Genomic DNA, 12,728 nt, shown 5'->3' on the forward strand with positions numbered 1-12,728 from the left:
AACTGCAATGTGAAAAATTGCCCAGGTATGTCCTGTACACAAAAAGTGGAACAAATCCAACCCGGCCAATTAACATCCCATCAGTCTACTCTCGATCATCAGTAAAGTGATGGAAAATGTCATTGACAATGCTATCAAGTGACACTTACTCAGCAATAACTTGCTTACTTGCTCTCAGTATGGATTCTGCCAGGGCCACTTACTCCTGACCTCAATACCGTCTTAGTCCAAATATAGACAAAAGATCTGAACACGAGAGGTGAACTGTGTGTGACTGTCCTTGACATCAAGGCAGCATTTGACTGAGTGTAGGATCAGGGAGCCCTAGCAAAATTGGAGTTAGTGGGAGAGCAGCCTCACAGACTACTCAAGAAACAGCCTGCCATTGTCATATTCATGGAATCATTCCTTACAGATTGTGTCCCAGACACCACCATCGTCATCCCTGAGTGTGTCCTGTCCCACTGGCATAACAGACCCAGCAGAGATGGCGGCATAGTGGTATACAGTTGGGAAGGAATTGCCCTGGGAGTCCTCATCAACGACTCTGGACACAATGAAGTCTCCTGGCATCAGATCAAACGTGGACAAGGGAACCTGCCGATTACCCTGGCCCAACTCCCGTGTCAGCTGATGAATCTGTACTCTTCAATGTTGAACACCACTTGGAGGAAGCACTGAGGGTGGCAAGGGTGCAGAATGTGCTCTGGGTGGGGGACTTCAATGTCCATCACCAAGAGTGGCTTGGTAGCATGACCACAGACCGAGCTACCCAAGTCCTAAAGGACGTTGCTGCTAGACTGGGTCTGCAGCAGGTGGTGAGGGAACTGACAAGAGGGAGAAACATACTTGACCTCATTTTCACCAGCCTGCCTGCTGCGAATGCACCTGTCCATGACAGTATCGGTAGGAATGACCACTGCACAGCCCTTATGGAGTCGAAGACCTATCTTCACATTGAGGATACCCTCCACTGTGTTGTGTGGCACTATCATCATGCTAAATGGCATAGATTTCGAACAGATCTAGCAACCAAGACAGGGCAACCATGAGGCACTGTGGTCCACCAACAGAAGAACTGTACTCAACCACAATTTGTAACCTCATGGCCCGGCATATCTTCCACTCTACCATTATCACCAAGCCAGGGGACCCACCCTGGTTTAATAAAGAGTGCAGGAGGGCATGCCAAGAGCAGCATCAGGCATACTAAAAATGAGTTGTTAACCTGGTGAATCTCCAACACAGGGCTACTTGCTTGTCAGACAGCATAAGCAGCAAGTGAATGACAGAATTAAGCGATTCCACAACCAATGGATCAGAGCTAAGCTCTGCAGTCCTGCCAAATCCAGCCGTGAATGGTGATGGACAATTAGCTCACTAGAGGAGGAGGCTCCTCAAATATCCCCATCCTCAATGATGGAGGAACCCAGCACATCAGTGCAATATATAGGGCTGAAACATTTGCAGCAATCTTCAACCAGAAGTGCCGAGTGGATGATCCATCTCTGCCTCCTCCAGATGTCCCCAACGTCACAGATGCCAGTCTTCAGCCAATTCAATTCACTCCACATGATATCAAGAAATGGCTGAAGGCACTGGATACTACAAAGACTATGGGCCCTGACAATATTCAGCAATAGTACTGAAGGCATGCACCAGAACTTCCTTAGCCAAGCTGTTCCAGTACAGCTGCAACACTGGCATTTACCCAGCAATGTGGAAAATTGCCTAGGTGTTTCCTGTACACACACAGCAGGACAAATCTCCAACCCGGGCGATTACCGCCCCATCAGTCTACTCTCAATCATCAGTAAAGTGACGGAAGGGTTCATCAACAGTGCTATCAAGTGGCACTTGCTTAGCAATCATCTGTTCACTGAAGCTCTGTTTGGGCCCAGCCAGGGTCACTCAGCTCCTGACCTTATTATTCCATGTTTGCACCAAGACTGTAAAGAGCTGAACTCCAGAGGTGAGGTGAGAGTGACTGCCCTTGACGTCAAGAGTGCATTTGACCGAGTGTGGCATCAAGGAGCCCAAGCAAAACTACAGTCAATGGGAATTGAGTAAACGCTCTGCTGGTTGGAATCATAACTAGCACAAAGGAAGGTGGTTGTTGGAGATCAATCATCTCAGTTCCAGGACATCACTGCAGGGTTCCTCAGGGTAGTGTCCCAGGACCAACCATCTTCAGCTGCTTCATCAACGACTTTCCTTCCGACATAAGGTCAGAAGTGGGGATACTCACTGTTTGCATAGTGTTCAGCATCATTCATGACTCCTCAGATACTGAAGCAGTCCATGTCCAAATGCAGCAAGACCTGGACAATATCCAGGCTTGGGTTGACAAGTGGCCAGTAACCATAACATTCATGCCACACAAGCGCTAGGCAATGATCATCGCATGAGTGTGATGGAATACTGTCCACTTGCCTGGATGAATGCGGCTCCAACAATACTTAAGAAGGTTGACACCATTCAGGTCAAAGAGCCCACTTAATTGGCACCTCATCCATCACCTTAAACATTCATCCCTCTATCACCAATGCAAGGTGCATTGCATCTACTTACCAAGGCTCCTTGGCACCAGTACTGGGGTAGAAAGGAGCTGTTCTGGTGGGACGGGTTTCACCTGAACCATGCTGAGACCAATGTCCTGGCAATTTGAATAACCAGGGCTGTAGAGAGAGTATTAAACTAAAAAGGTGGAGGGGGGGAGAATGTGGTTTTGGAGAATGGATACATAGGCTAACAAAGCAAAAAGATATAGCAGCTTTGCCGGGCAGCTTTTTAGATATTGATACCCACAGTGTGACAGGAAGGGACAGAGTGGACAAAAAAAAAAGCAGCAAATAGGGTCAAAGGGGGAAAAAATGGTAAAAAGGTAAAATTAATGGCTCTTTACTTAAATACTCGTACTATTCAGAACAAAATAAATGAGTTACCGGCATAAATAGAGTTAATGGGTATGATCTTATAGCCATTACAGAGATCTTACAAGGTGATCAAAGCTGGGAATTAAATATTATGGGGTATGTGACTTTTCGAAAGGACAGGCAGGAAGGAAAGAGTAGCAGGGTCACTTGTTAGTATGAGATAGAATAAGTATAATAGTAAGACATGATCTTGATGTAGAATCCATTTGGGTCAAGGTAAGAAATAACAAGGGGAAGAAGACACCGGTGGGAGTAGCCTATGGACCCCCTTACGGTAGCTATACTGTAGGACAGAGAATAAATCAGGAGGTAATGAGAGCATGTTAAAAAGCAGTATATTAATCAAGGGTGATTGGGAAAAAATAGCCATGAGCAAGAATTCATAGAGTGTATTCGGGACAGTTTCCCAGAACAATATGTTGTGGACCCAACCAGGGTTCAGACTATTTTGGATCTGGTACCGTTTAATGAGGCAGGTTTACTAAATGATCTCGGAGTAAAAGATCCCTTAGGAAACAGTGACCATGGTAGAATTTAGCATTCAGTTTGAGAGTGAGAGACTTGGATTGGAAACAATTGTGCTAAACTTAAATAAGGGTAATGAGGGCAGAGTTGGCTGGAGTGGACTGGGATAGGATTTTAGCAGAAAAGACGGTTGATGAACAGTGGCAGACATTTAAGAAAACAGTTCATGACTCTCAACAAAGATATATCCCATTGAGGAAGAAGGATTCAAGGAAAGGGATAAACCAACCATGATTAAACAAAGACGTTAAGGACAGTATCAAATTGACAGTAAAAACATACAGTGTGACAAAGGTTAGTGATAAGCCAGAGGATTGGGAAAGTTTTAAAAACCAACAAAAGATGACCAAAAAAATAATAAAGAAGGAGAAAATAAACTTTGAAAGTAAACTAGCAAGTAACATAAAAACAAACAATAAAAGTTTCTTTAAATATATAAAAAGGAAGAGAGGGGCCAAAGTGAACATAGGCCCCTGAGAGAATGAGGCTGGGAAATAATAATGGGGAACCAGGAAATGGCAGAGGACTTGAATAAATACTTTGCATCAGTCTTCATGGTAGAAGACGCTAATAGCATTCCAAAAATACTAAATAATCAAAGGGCAAACATGGGGGAAGAAATAATACAATAACTATCACTAGAGAAAACGTACTAGGGAAACTAATGGCGCTAAAGGCGATAAGCCCCCTGGTTGCATCCTAGGATATTAAAAGAAATAGCTACAGAAATAGTGGATTCATTGGTAGTAATCTTCCAAGAAGCCTTAGATTCTTGAAAAGTCCCAGAGGGTTGTAAAACTGCCGGTGTAACACCCTTATTCAAAAAGGGAGAGAGACAAAAAACAGGTAACTATAGGCCAGTTAGCTTAACATCTGTCATTGGGAAAATGTTAGAGTTTATTATAAGGATATAATAGCAGAGCATTTAGAAACACATAATATAATCAAGCAGAGTCAGCATGGCTTCCTGAAGGTGGAAATCATGCCTGACAAATTTATTAGAATTCTTTAAGGAGGTAACGAGCAGAATAGATAAAGGGGAACCAGTAGATGTAATGTATTTGGAATTCCAAAAGGCGTTCAATAAGGTACTGCACATAAAGCTACTTAATAAGATGAGTCCGTGGTTTTGAGGTAGTATATTAACATGGATAGAGGATTGGCTAACTAATAGAAGACAGAAAGTTGGGATAAGGGGGGCATTTCCAGGATGGCAACCTGTAACTCATGGAGTGCCACAGGGTTGAGTGCTGGACCCACAATTATTTACAATATGCATTAATGACTTGGATAAGGGATGTGAATGTACTACAGCTAAGTTGGCAGATGACACAGAGGTGAAAAGGCAAGAGGTGAGTATGACTGAGTCTACAGAGTGATATCGAGTCATAGAGGTCTACAGGACAGAAAAAGACCCTTTGGCCCATTGAGCCTGCGCCAGTCAAACAATTACCTAACTATTCTAATCCCATTTTCCAGCACTAGGCTCATTGCCTTGTATACCATGGCATCGCAAATGCATATCCAAATACTTCTTAAATGTTATGAGGGTTTCTGCCTCTACCACTCTTTCAAGCAGTGAGTTCTAGATTCCCACCACCCTCTGGGCGAAAAAAATCTTCCTCACATCCCCTCTAAACCTCCTGCCCCTTACCTTAAAGCTATGCCACCTGGTTATTGATCCCTCCACCAAGAGGAAAGTTCCTTCCTGTCTATCCTATCTGTGCCCCTCATAATTTTATACACCTCAATCATGTCCCCCCTCAATCTCCTCTGCTCCAGGGAAAATAACCCCAGCCTATCCAATCTCTCCTCATAACTAAAACTCTCCAGCCCAGGCAACATCCTGGTAAACCTCCTCTGCACCCTCTCTAGTGCAATCACATCCTTCCTATAATGCGGATTCCAGAACTGCGCACAATCCTCTAGCTGTGGCCTAACCAGCGTTTTAAACAGTTCCAGTATAACTTCTCTGCTCTTATATTCTATGCCTCAGCTAATAAAGGTAAGTATCCCATATGCCTTCTTGACCACCTTATCTATCTGTCCTGCTACCTTAAGGGACTGGTGGACATGCACACCAAGGTGTCTGATCCTCAGTACTTCCCAGGTTCCCACCATTCATCGTGTGTTCCCGTGCCTTGTTTGTCGTGCCCCAGTGCATCATCTCACGCTTATCCAGATTAAATTCCATTTGCCACTGATCAGCCCATCTGACCAGCCCAGCTATATCCTCCTGTAATCTAAGGCTATCCTCCTCACTATTTACCACCCCACCAATTTTTATGTCATCTGTGAACTTACTGATCAACCCTCCTACATTCAGGTCTAAATCGTTTATAAATACCACAAACAGCAAGGGACCCAGCACCGACCCCTGTGGAGCCCCACTGGACACGCATCCAGTCACAAAAACCCCTCGACCATCACCCTCTGCTTCCTGCCACTCAGCCAATTCTGGATCCAATTTGCCAAATTGCCTTGGATCCCATGGGCTCTTATCTTCATTATCAGTCTCCCATGCATGACCTTATCAAAAGCCTTGCTGAAGTCCAAATAGACTACATCAAATGCATTGCCCTCATCTACACACCTGATCACCTCTTCGAAAAATTCAATCAAATTGGTCAGACATGACCTCCCCTTAACAAAGCCATGTTGACTGTCCTTGATTAATCCCTGCGTCTCCAAGTCTAGATTAATTCTGTCTCTCAGAATTGCTTCCAATAGCTTCCCCACCACTGAGGTTAGACTGACTGGCCTGTAGTTCCCTGGTTTATCCCTTCTTCCCTCCTTGAATAACGGTACCACATTGTCTGTCCTCCAGTCCTCTGGCACCTCTCCTGTGGCCAGAGAGGTATTGAAAATTATTGCCAACGCCCTTGCTATCTCCTCCCTTGCCTCACTCAACAGTCTGGGATACATTTCATCTGGGCCTGGAGATTTATCTACTTATAGACAGGTTAAGTGAGTGGGCCAAAACTTGGCAGATGGAATAAATATGAGGTTATGCGCTTTGACAGGAAGAATAGAGGAGCTGAATATTGGTATTAGTGGAGAAAGATTGCAGAAAGCTGCAGCACAGAGGTATTTGGGGGTCCTCATGTGTGAATCACAAAAAACTAACATGCAAGTTCAGCAGGTAATAGTGAAGGCAGATGGAATGTTGGCCTTAATTTCAAAGGGAATGGAGTATAAAAAATAGGGAAGTCTTTCTAAACTATACAAGGCACTAGTTAGACCACACCTAGAATACTGTGAACAGTTTTGGTTCCCTTATCTAAGGAAAGATATATTGGCATTGGAGGCAGTCCAGAGAAGGTTCACTAGGTTGATCCCGGTTATGGAGGGATTTTCTTATGAGGAGGGGTTGAGTAGGTTGGGCCTGTATTCATTGGGGTTTAGAAGATTGAGAGGCGACCTTACTGAAACGTATAAGATTCTTAGGGGACTTGACAGGGTAGATGCTGAGAGGTTGTTTCCCCTTGTGGGAGAGTCTTGGATCAGAGGGCATCATCTCAGAGTAAGCGGTCACCCGTTTAAGACAGAGTTGAGGAGCAATTTCTCTCAGAGGATGGGGAGTCTGTGGAATTCTTTACTGCAGAGGGCTGTAGAAGCTGGGTTGTTGAGTATATTCAAGGCTGAGATAGATACATTTTTAATCAGTAAGGGAATCAAGGGTTATGGGGAAAAGGCAGGAAAGTGGAGTTGAGGATTATCAGATCAGCCATGATCTCATTGAATGGTGGAGCAGACTCGATGGGCCAAATGGCCTACTTCTCCTCCTACGTCTTATGGCCTTATGGATCCCTACCTCTTCAGACAAGGGTAGCAGATGCATGGAAAGACCACCACATGCAAGTTCCCCTCCAAGCCACACACCATCCTGACTTGGAAATATATCTCCTTTCCTTCACAGTCATTGGATCAAAATCCTGGAACTCCCTTCCTAAAAGCACTGTGGGTGTACCTACAATGCATGGACTCCAGTGCTTCAAGAAGGCACCTTCTCAGGGGCATTTAGGGGTAGGCAATAAACAAATGGTGGGCTTGTCCGCGACGCCCACATCCAATGAATGAATATAGTTTAAAAGTTACACTATTGACGTGTGGTTCATAGATGCTGGAGAGCCTTTGGGAAGGCGGAAGGTGAACTACTCCAGAATTCCCAGCACCTGACCTGCTCTTGTTGCCAAGGCAGGTCCAGTTAAGTTTCTTAATAATAATAATAAAAAAAACAAAAAACTGCGGATGCTGGAAATCCAAAACAAAAACAGAATTACCTGAAAAAACTCAGCAGGTCTGGCAGCTTTGGCGGAGAAGAAAAGAGTTGACGTTTCGAGTCCTCATGACCCTTCGACAGAACTTGAGTTCGAGTAAAAGTTTCTTGTCTGGTTAACCACCAAGATATTGATGACAGGCATTCAGTGATGGCAATGCCTTTGAAAGGGATGGTTAGATTCTCTTTTGTTGGAGATGGCCATTATCTGGTACTTGTGTGACATGAATGTTACTCACTATTTAGCACCCCAAGCCTAATATTGTACAGGCCTTGCTGCATGTGGCAGGGACTGTGTCTTTATCTGAGGAATTGTGAAAGGTACTGAACACTGCAATCATCAGAGAACTTCCCTACTTCTGACCTTATATTGGAGAAGTAGTTGATGAAGCAGCTGAAGATGGTTGGATCTAGGAAATTACTCTGAGGAAAAATCTGAGGTGATGTTCTGGGCTGAGATGACTGCCTCCCAAAACCACTATCATCTTCCTTTGCGCCAGGTATGATTGAAGCCAATGGAGCATTTTCCTCCTCATTCACATTGACTTCAATTTTGCTAGGGCTCCTGGATATACACTTGGTCAAATGCTGCCTTGATGTCAAGCACAGCTGCTCTCATTTCACCTCTGGAATTCGGCTCTTTTGTCCATGTTTGGGCCAAGGTTGAATGAAATTAGGAGCCGAATGGCCCAGGCAGAATCTAAACTGAGCATCGGTGAGCAAATGATTGCTGTTTAAGTGCCATTCGATAGCACTATCAGTGACACCTTTCATCACTTTGCTAAATGAGAATAGACTGATTGGATTTGTCTAGGGTTTTTGTGAACAGGATATACTTAGGCTATCTCTTGCTTATGCAAGATAGATGTCAGTGTTGTAGCTGTAGTGGAACAGCTTGCTTAGTGGCATGGCTAGTTCTGGAGCACAAGTCTTCAGTAGTTGCATCCAGGATGTTGATAGAAGTCATGACTGGGAGCCGTGGCTGATTTTCCTGCTTAACTTCTGGGTGTTGAGGTCAGTCACAAGCGGCAGCTCTTTAAACAGTACACGGAAAGTTCTGATAAGTCATTGACCTGAAACATTAACTGTTTCTTTCTCCATAGATCGGGGAGGCGATAGCATAGTGGTATTGTCGCTGGACTAGTAGTCCAGAGATCCAGGGCGATGCTCTGAAAAGCCGGGTTGGAATCCCACCATTGCAGATGGTAGAATTTAAATTCAATTTTTTAAAAAAATCTGGAATTAAAAGTCTAATGATGACCATTGTCGATTGCCGTAAAAACCCATCTGGTTCACTAATGTTCTTTAGGGAAGGAAATCTGCCATTCTTACCTGGTCTGGCCTACATGTGACTCCAGACCCACAGCAATGTGGTTGACTCTTAAATGCCCTCTGAACAAGGGCAAATAGGGATGGGCAATAAATGCTGGCCTAGCCAGCAACACCCACATCCCATGAATGAATAAAAAAACATGCTGCCACATTTGCTGGGTACTTCCAACACTTTCTGGTTTTGTTTCAGACTTCCGGCTTCCACAGTATTTTGCTTCTGGTTTAGGCATTAATACTAACTGTTTCTTTTATACTTGCAGAGCACAGTGAAAGGAGACAAGTCTTCAGGTAACACCACTTTTTTTACATACGGATATTTAACGGTTATTCGGTGTTTTAGATATGGGTGTTTAGTTGCAGAAAATAATTGTCAGCCGTGTCTCAGTAGGTTACGGGGAAAAGGCAAGGGAGTGTGACTAGGTGGAACACTTGTTCAAAGAGCCAGTACAGATTCAATGGGCTGAATGGCCACCTCCTGCATCGTAAAGATACTGTGACACTGGGTAGCACTCCTGCGTCTGAGTCAGAAGGTTGAGTTCAAAGCTCATCCCAGAGACTGAGCAGAAAATCTCATCTGACATCCTAGTACTGTATTAGGGGAGTACTCCACTGTCAGATGAAACAGTTTATTAAACTGAGTTCCCATCAGGTAGCTGTAAAGATCCCATGGCTATCATGGAAAGAAGAAGATGGGAGTTCTTCCTGGTGCCCTGGGCCAGTATACTGCTCCCTGGTGCCATCAATCAACATTAATAAAATAAATGGATGTTTGGTAGTGCAGAACTTGAATATTTCTAAAAAGAGAGACATGTTGCTGACATTTTTTTATACACCCATCAGGGCAAACTCAAGAATTCCAAATTTCAGATAATCTCAAGAATTTATGCTACAGGAGAAAAGGGTGCTAATTGGTTGTCTAGTCGACTCATTAATGAAGTAGATAATCTCTTCATTTATCTCATTGCTGGGAGGACCACTATCTGCGGTTAACTAAAGAACTTAAGCAAAGCATCAAACATAAGGAAAAAGTATAGAGCTGCAAAGATGAATGGCAGGACAGATGATTGGCCAGAATATAAAGAACAGCAGAGAATGACTAAAAGATTAACTAGGAGAAATAAGTTAGAGTATGAGGGGAAGCTAGCTAGAAATGTAAAAACGGATAGCAAGAGTTTCTACAGGTATTTTAAAAAAGGGAAAAAGAGTAAGTAAAGTGAGTGTTGGTCCTCCAGAGAGCGAGAGTGGGGAGTTAATAGTAGATAATAAGGAAATGGCAGATGAAATGAACAAATATTTTGCTTCTATGTTTACTATAGAGGATATAAAAAATATTCCAGTAATAGCTGTAAATCAGGAGGGGAGAGGGAGAGAGAAACTTGGCGAAATTGCAATAACGAGGGAAGCGATACTGAGCAAACTGATGGAGCTGCGGGCTGACAAGTCTTTGGGTCATGATGGACTACAGCCTAGGGTTTTAAAAGAGGTGGCTAATGAGGTAGTAAATGAGCTGGTGTTAATTTTCCAAAATTCACTAGCTTCTGGAAAGGCTCCATCAGACAGGAAAATAGCAAATATTCAAGAAGGGAGGGAGGCAGAAAACAGGAAACTATAGGCCTGTAGCTTGACGTCTGTCATGGAGAAATTGTTAGAATCGATCATTAAGGGAGGTACAGCTGGACAGTTTTAAAAAAAAACTCAAGGTAATCGGGAAGAGTCAGCATGGTTTTGTGAAAATCATGTTTAATCAATTGATTGAAGTTTTTTTTGAAGGAGTAACATGAGCTGTGGATAAAGAGGAGCCTGTAGACACACTGTACTTGGATCTCCAAAAGGCATTTAATAAGGTGCCACATCAAAGGTTATTGCAGAAATTAAAACCCCTGGTGTAGCAGGTAACGTATTAGTATAGATAGAAGTTTGGCTGACTGGAAGAAAACAGAGTATGCAAAAATGGACCTTTTTCTCATTGGCAGAATGTGATGAATGGAGTCCCACAGAGGTCTGTGCTGGGGCCTCAACTTTTTACAATTTGCATCAATGACTTAGATGAGGGGAATGGTGGCATGGTTGCTAAATTTGCAGATGACATAAAGATAGGTAGAAAAATATGTTGTGAAGAGGACATAAAGTTGCAGATGGATATAGATAGGTTGAGTGGGTGGGCAAAGACCTGTGTGCAGTTTTGGCCTCCTTATTTGAGGAAGGATGTAAATGCGTTGGAGGCGGTCCAGAGAAGGTTTACTAGATTGACATCTGGAATGAGCGGGCTGACTTATGAGGAAAGGTGGGACAGGCTGAGCTTTTTTCCACTGGAGTTTAGAAGGGTGAGGGGTGACTTGATTAAAGTATGTAAGATCCTGACAAGGTGGACATTGAAAGAATGTTTCCTCTTGTGGCTAAGTCCAGAACTAGGGGGCACTGTTTTAAAATTAAGGATCGCCCTCTAAGGACAGAGACAAGGAGAAATTTTTTTCCCCCTGAGAGTTGTGTGACTTTGGAACTCTGACTGAGAAGGTGGTGGAAGCGGGGTCATTGAAAATGTTTAAGGCGGAGGTAGATAGATTCTTGTTAGGCAAGGGAATCAAAGGTTATCAAGATCGGTGGAGGGGGTTAGATGGGAATGTGGAATTCAAAACACAAACAAATCAGCCATGATCTTATTGAATGCCGGAACAGGCTCGTACCGAGTGACCTACTCCTGCTCCTATTTCTTATGTTCTTATGTTACATTCTTACTATCTTTGTGGGACCTTGTTCTACACAAATTGGCTGTCACTTTTCCCACATGACCACAGTAACTGCACTTCAGAAGTACTTCATTGGCTGTGAGGCACATAGAGTCAGAGAGGTCTACAGCACAGAAAAAGGCCCTTCAGCCCATTGAGTCTGCACTAAACAAGTACCTAACTATTATAATCCCATTTTCCAGTACTAGGCCCATTGCCTTGTATGTCATGGCATCGCAAGTGCATATCCAAATACTTCTTAAATGTTATGAGGGTTTCTGCCTCTACCACCCTTTCAGGCAGTGAGTTCCAGATTCCCACTACCCTCTGGGTGAAAAATTCTTCCTCACACCCCTCTAAACCTCCTGCCCCTTACCTTAAATCTATATCCCCTGGTTATTGATTCTTCCACCAAGGGGAAGGCCCTTCCTGCCTACCCTAACTATGCCCCTCATAATTTTATACACCTCAATTATGTCTCCCCTCAATCTCCTCTGCTCCAAGGAAAATAACCCCAGTCTATCCAATCTCTCCTCATAACTAAAACTCTCCAGCCCAGGCAACATCCTGGTAAATCTCCTCTTCATTCTCTCTAGTGCAATCACATCCTTCCTATAGTGCGGACTCCAGAACTGCGCGCAATACTCTAGCTGTGGCCTAACCAGCGTTTTATACAGTTCCAGCATAATCTCCCTGCTCTTATGTTCTGTGCCTCGGCTAATAAAGGCGAGTATCTCATACTTTCTTAACCACCTTATTTACCTGTCCCGGGGACCGGTGGACATGCAGACAGGTCCCTCTGTTCCTCGGTACTTCCCAGGGTCCTAGCATTCATCGTGTATTCCCATGCCTTGTTTACCCTGCCCAAGTGCATCACCTCACACATATCAAGATTAAATTCCATTTGCCACTGATCAGCCCATCTGACCA

The 12,728-nt window shown here is 43.8% G+C and overlaps 1 protein-coding gene across 1 annotated transcript in view; it reads left to right on the top strand.

Annotated features, from left to right (window-relative positions):
- cpsf1 (cleavage and polyadenylation specific factor 1) overlaps positions 1-12,728 on the top strand; it is a 119,849-nt gene that overhangs the window by 3,979 nt on the left and 103,142 nt on the right. The window contains exon 3 of the mRNA XM_041183754.1: positions 9,333-9,360. Within this exon, the coding sequence (XP_041039688.1) occupies positions 9,333-9,360 (28 nt within the window). The remainder of the gene's footprint in view (positions 1-9,332; positions 9,361-12,728) is intronic.

The sequence above is a fragment of the Carcharodon carcharias genome, chromosome 3 (genome assembly GCF_017639515.1).
Source record: "Carcharodon carcharias isolate sCarCar2 chromosome 3, sCarCar2.pri, whole genome shotgun sequence".
Taxonomy (NCBI): Eukaryota; Metazoa; Chordata; class Chondrichthyes; order Lamniformes; family Lamnidae; genus Carcharodon; species Carcharodon carcharias.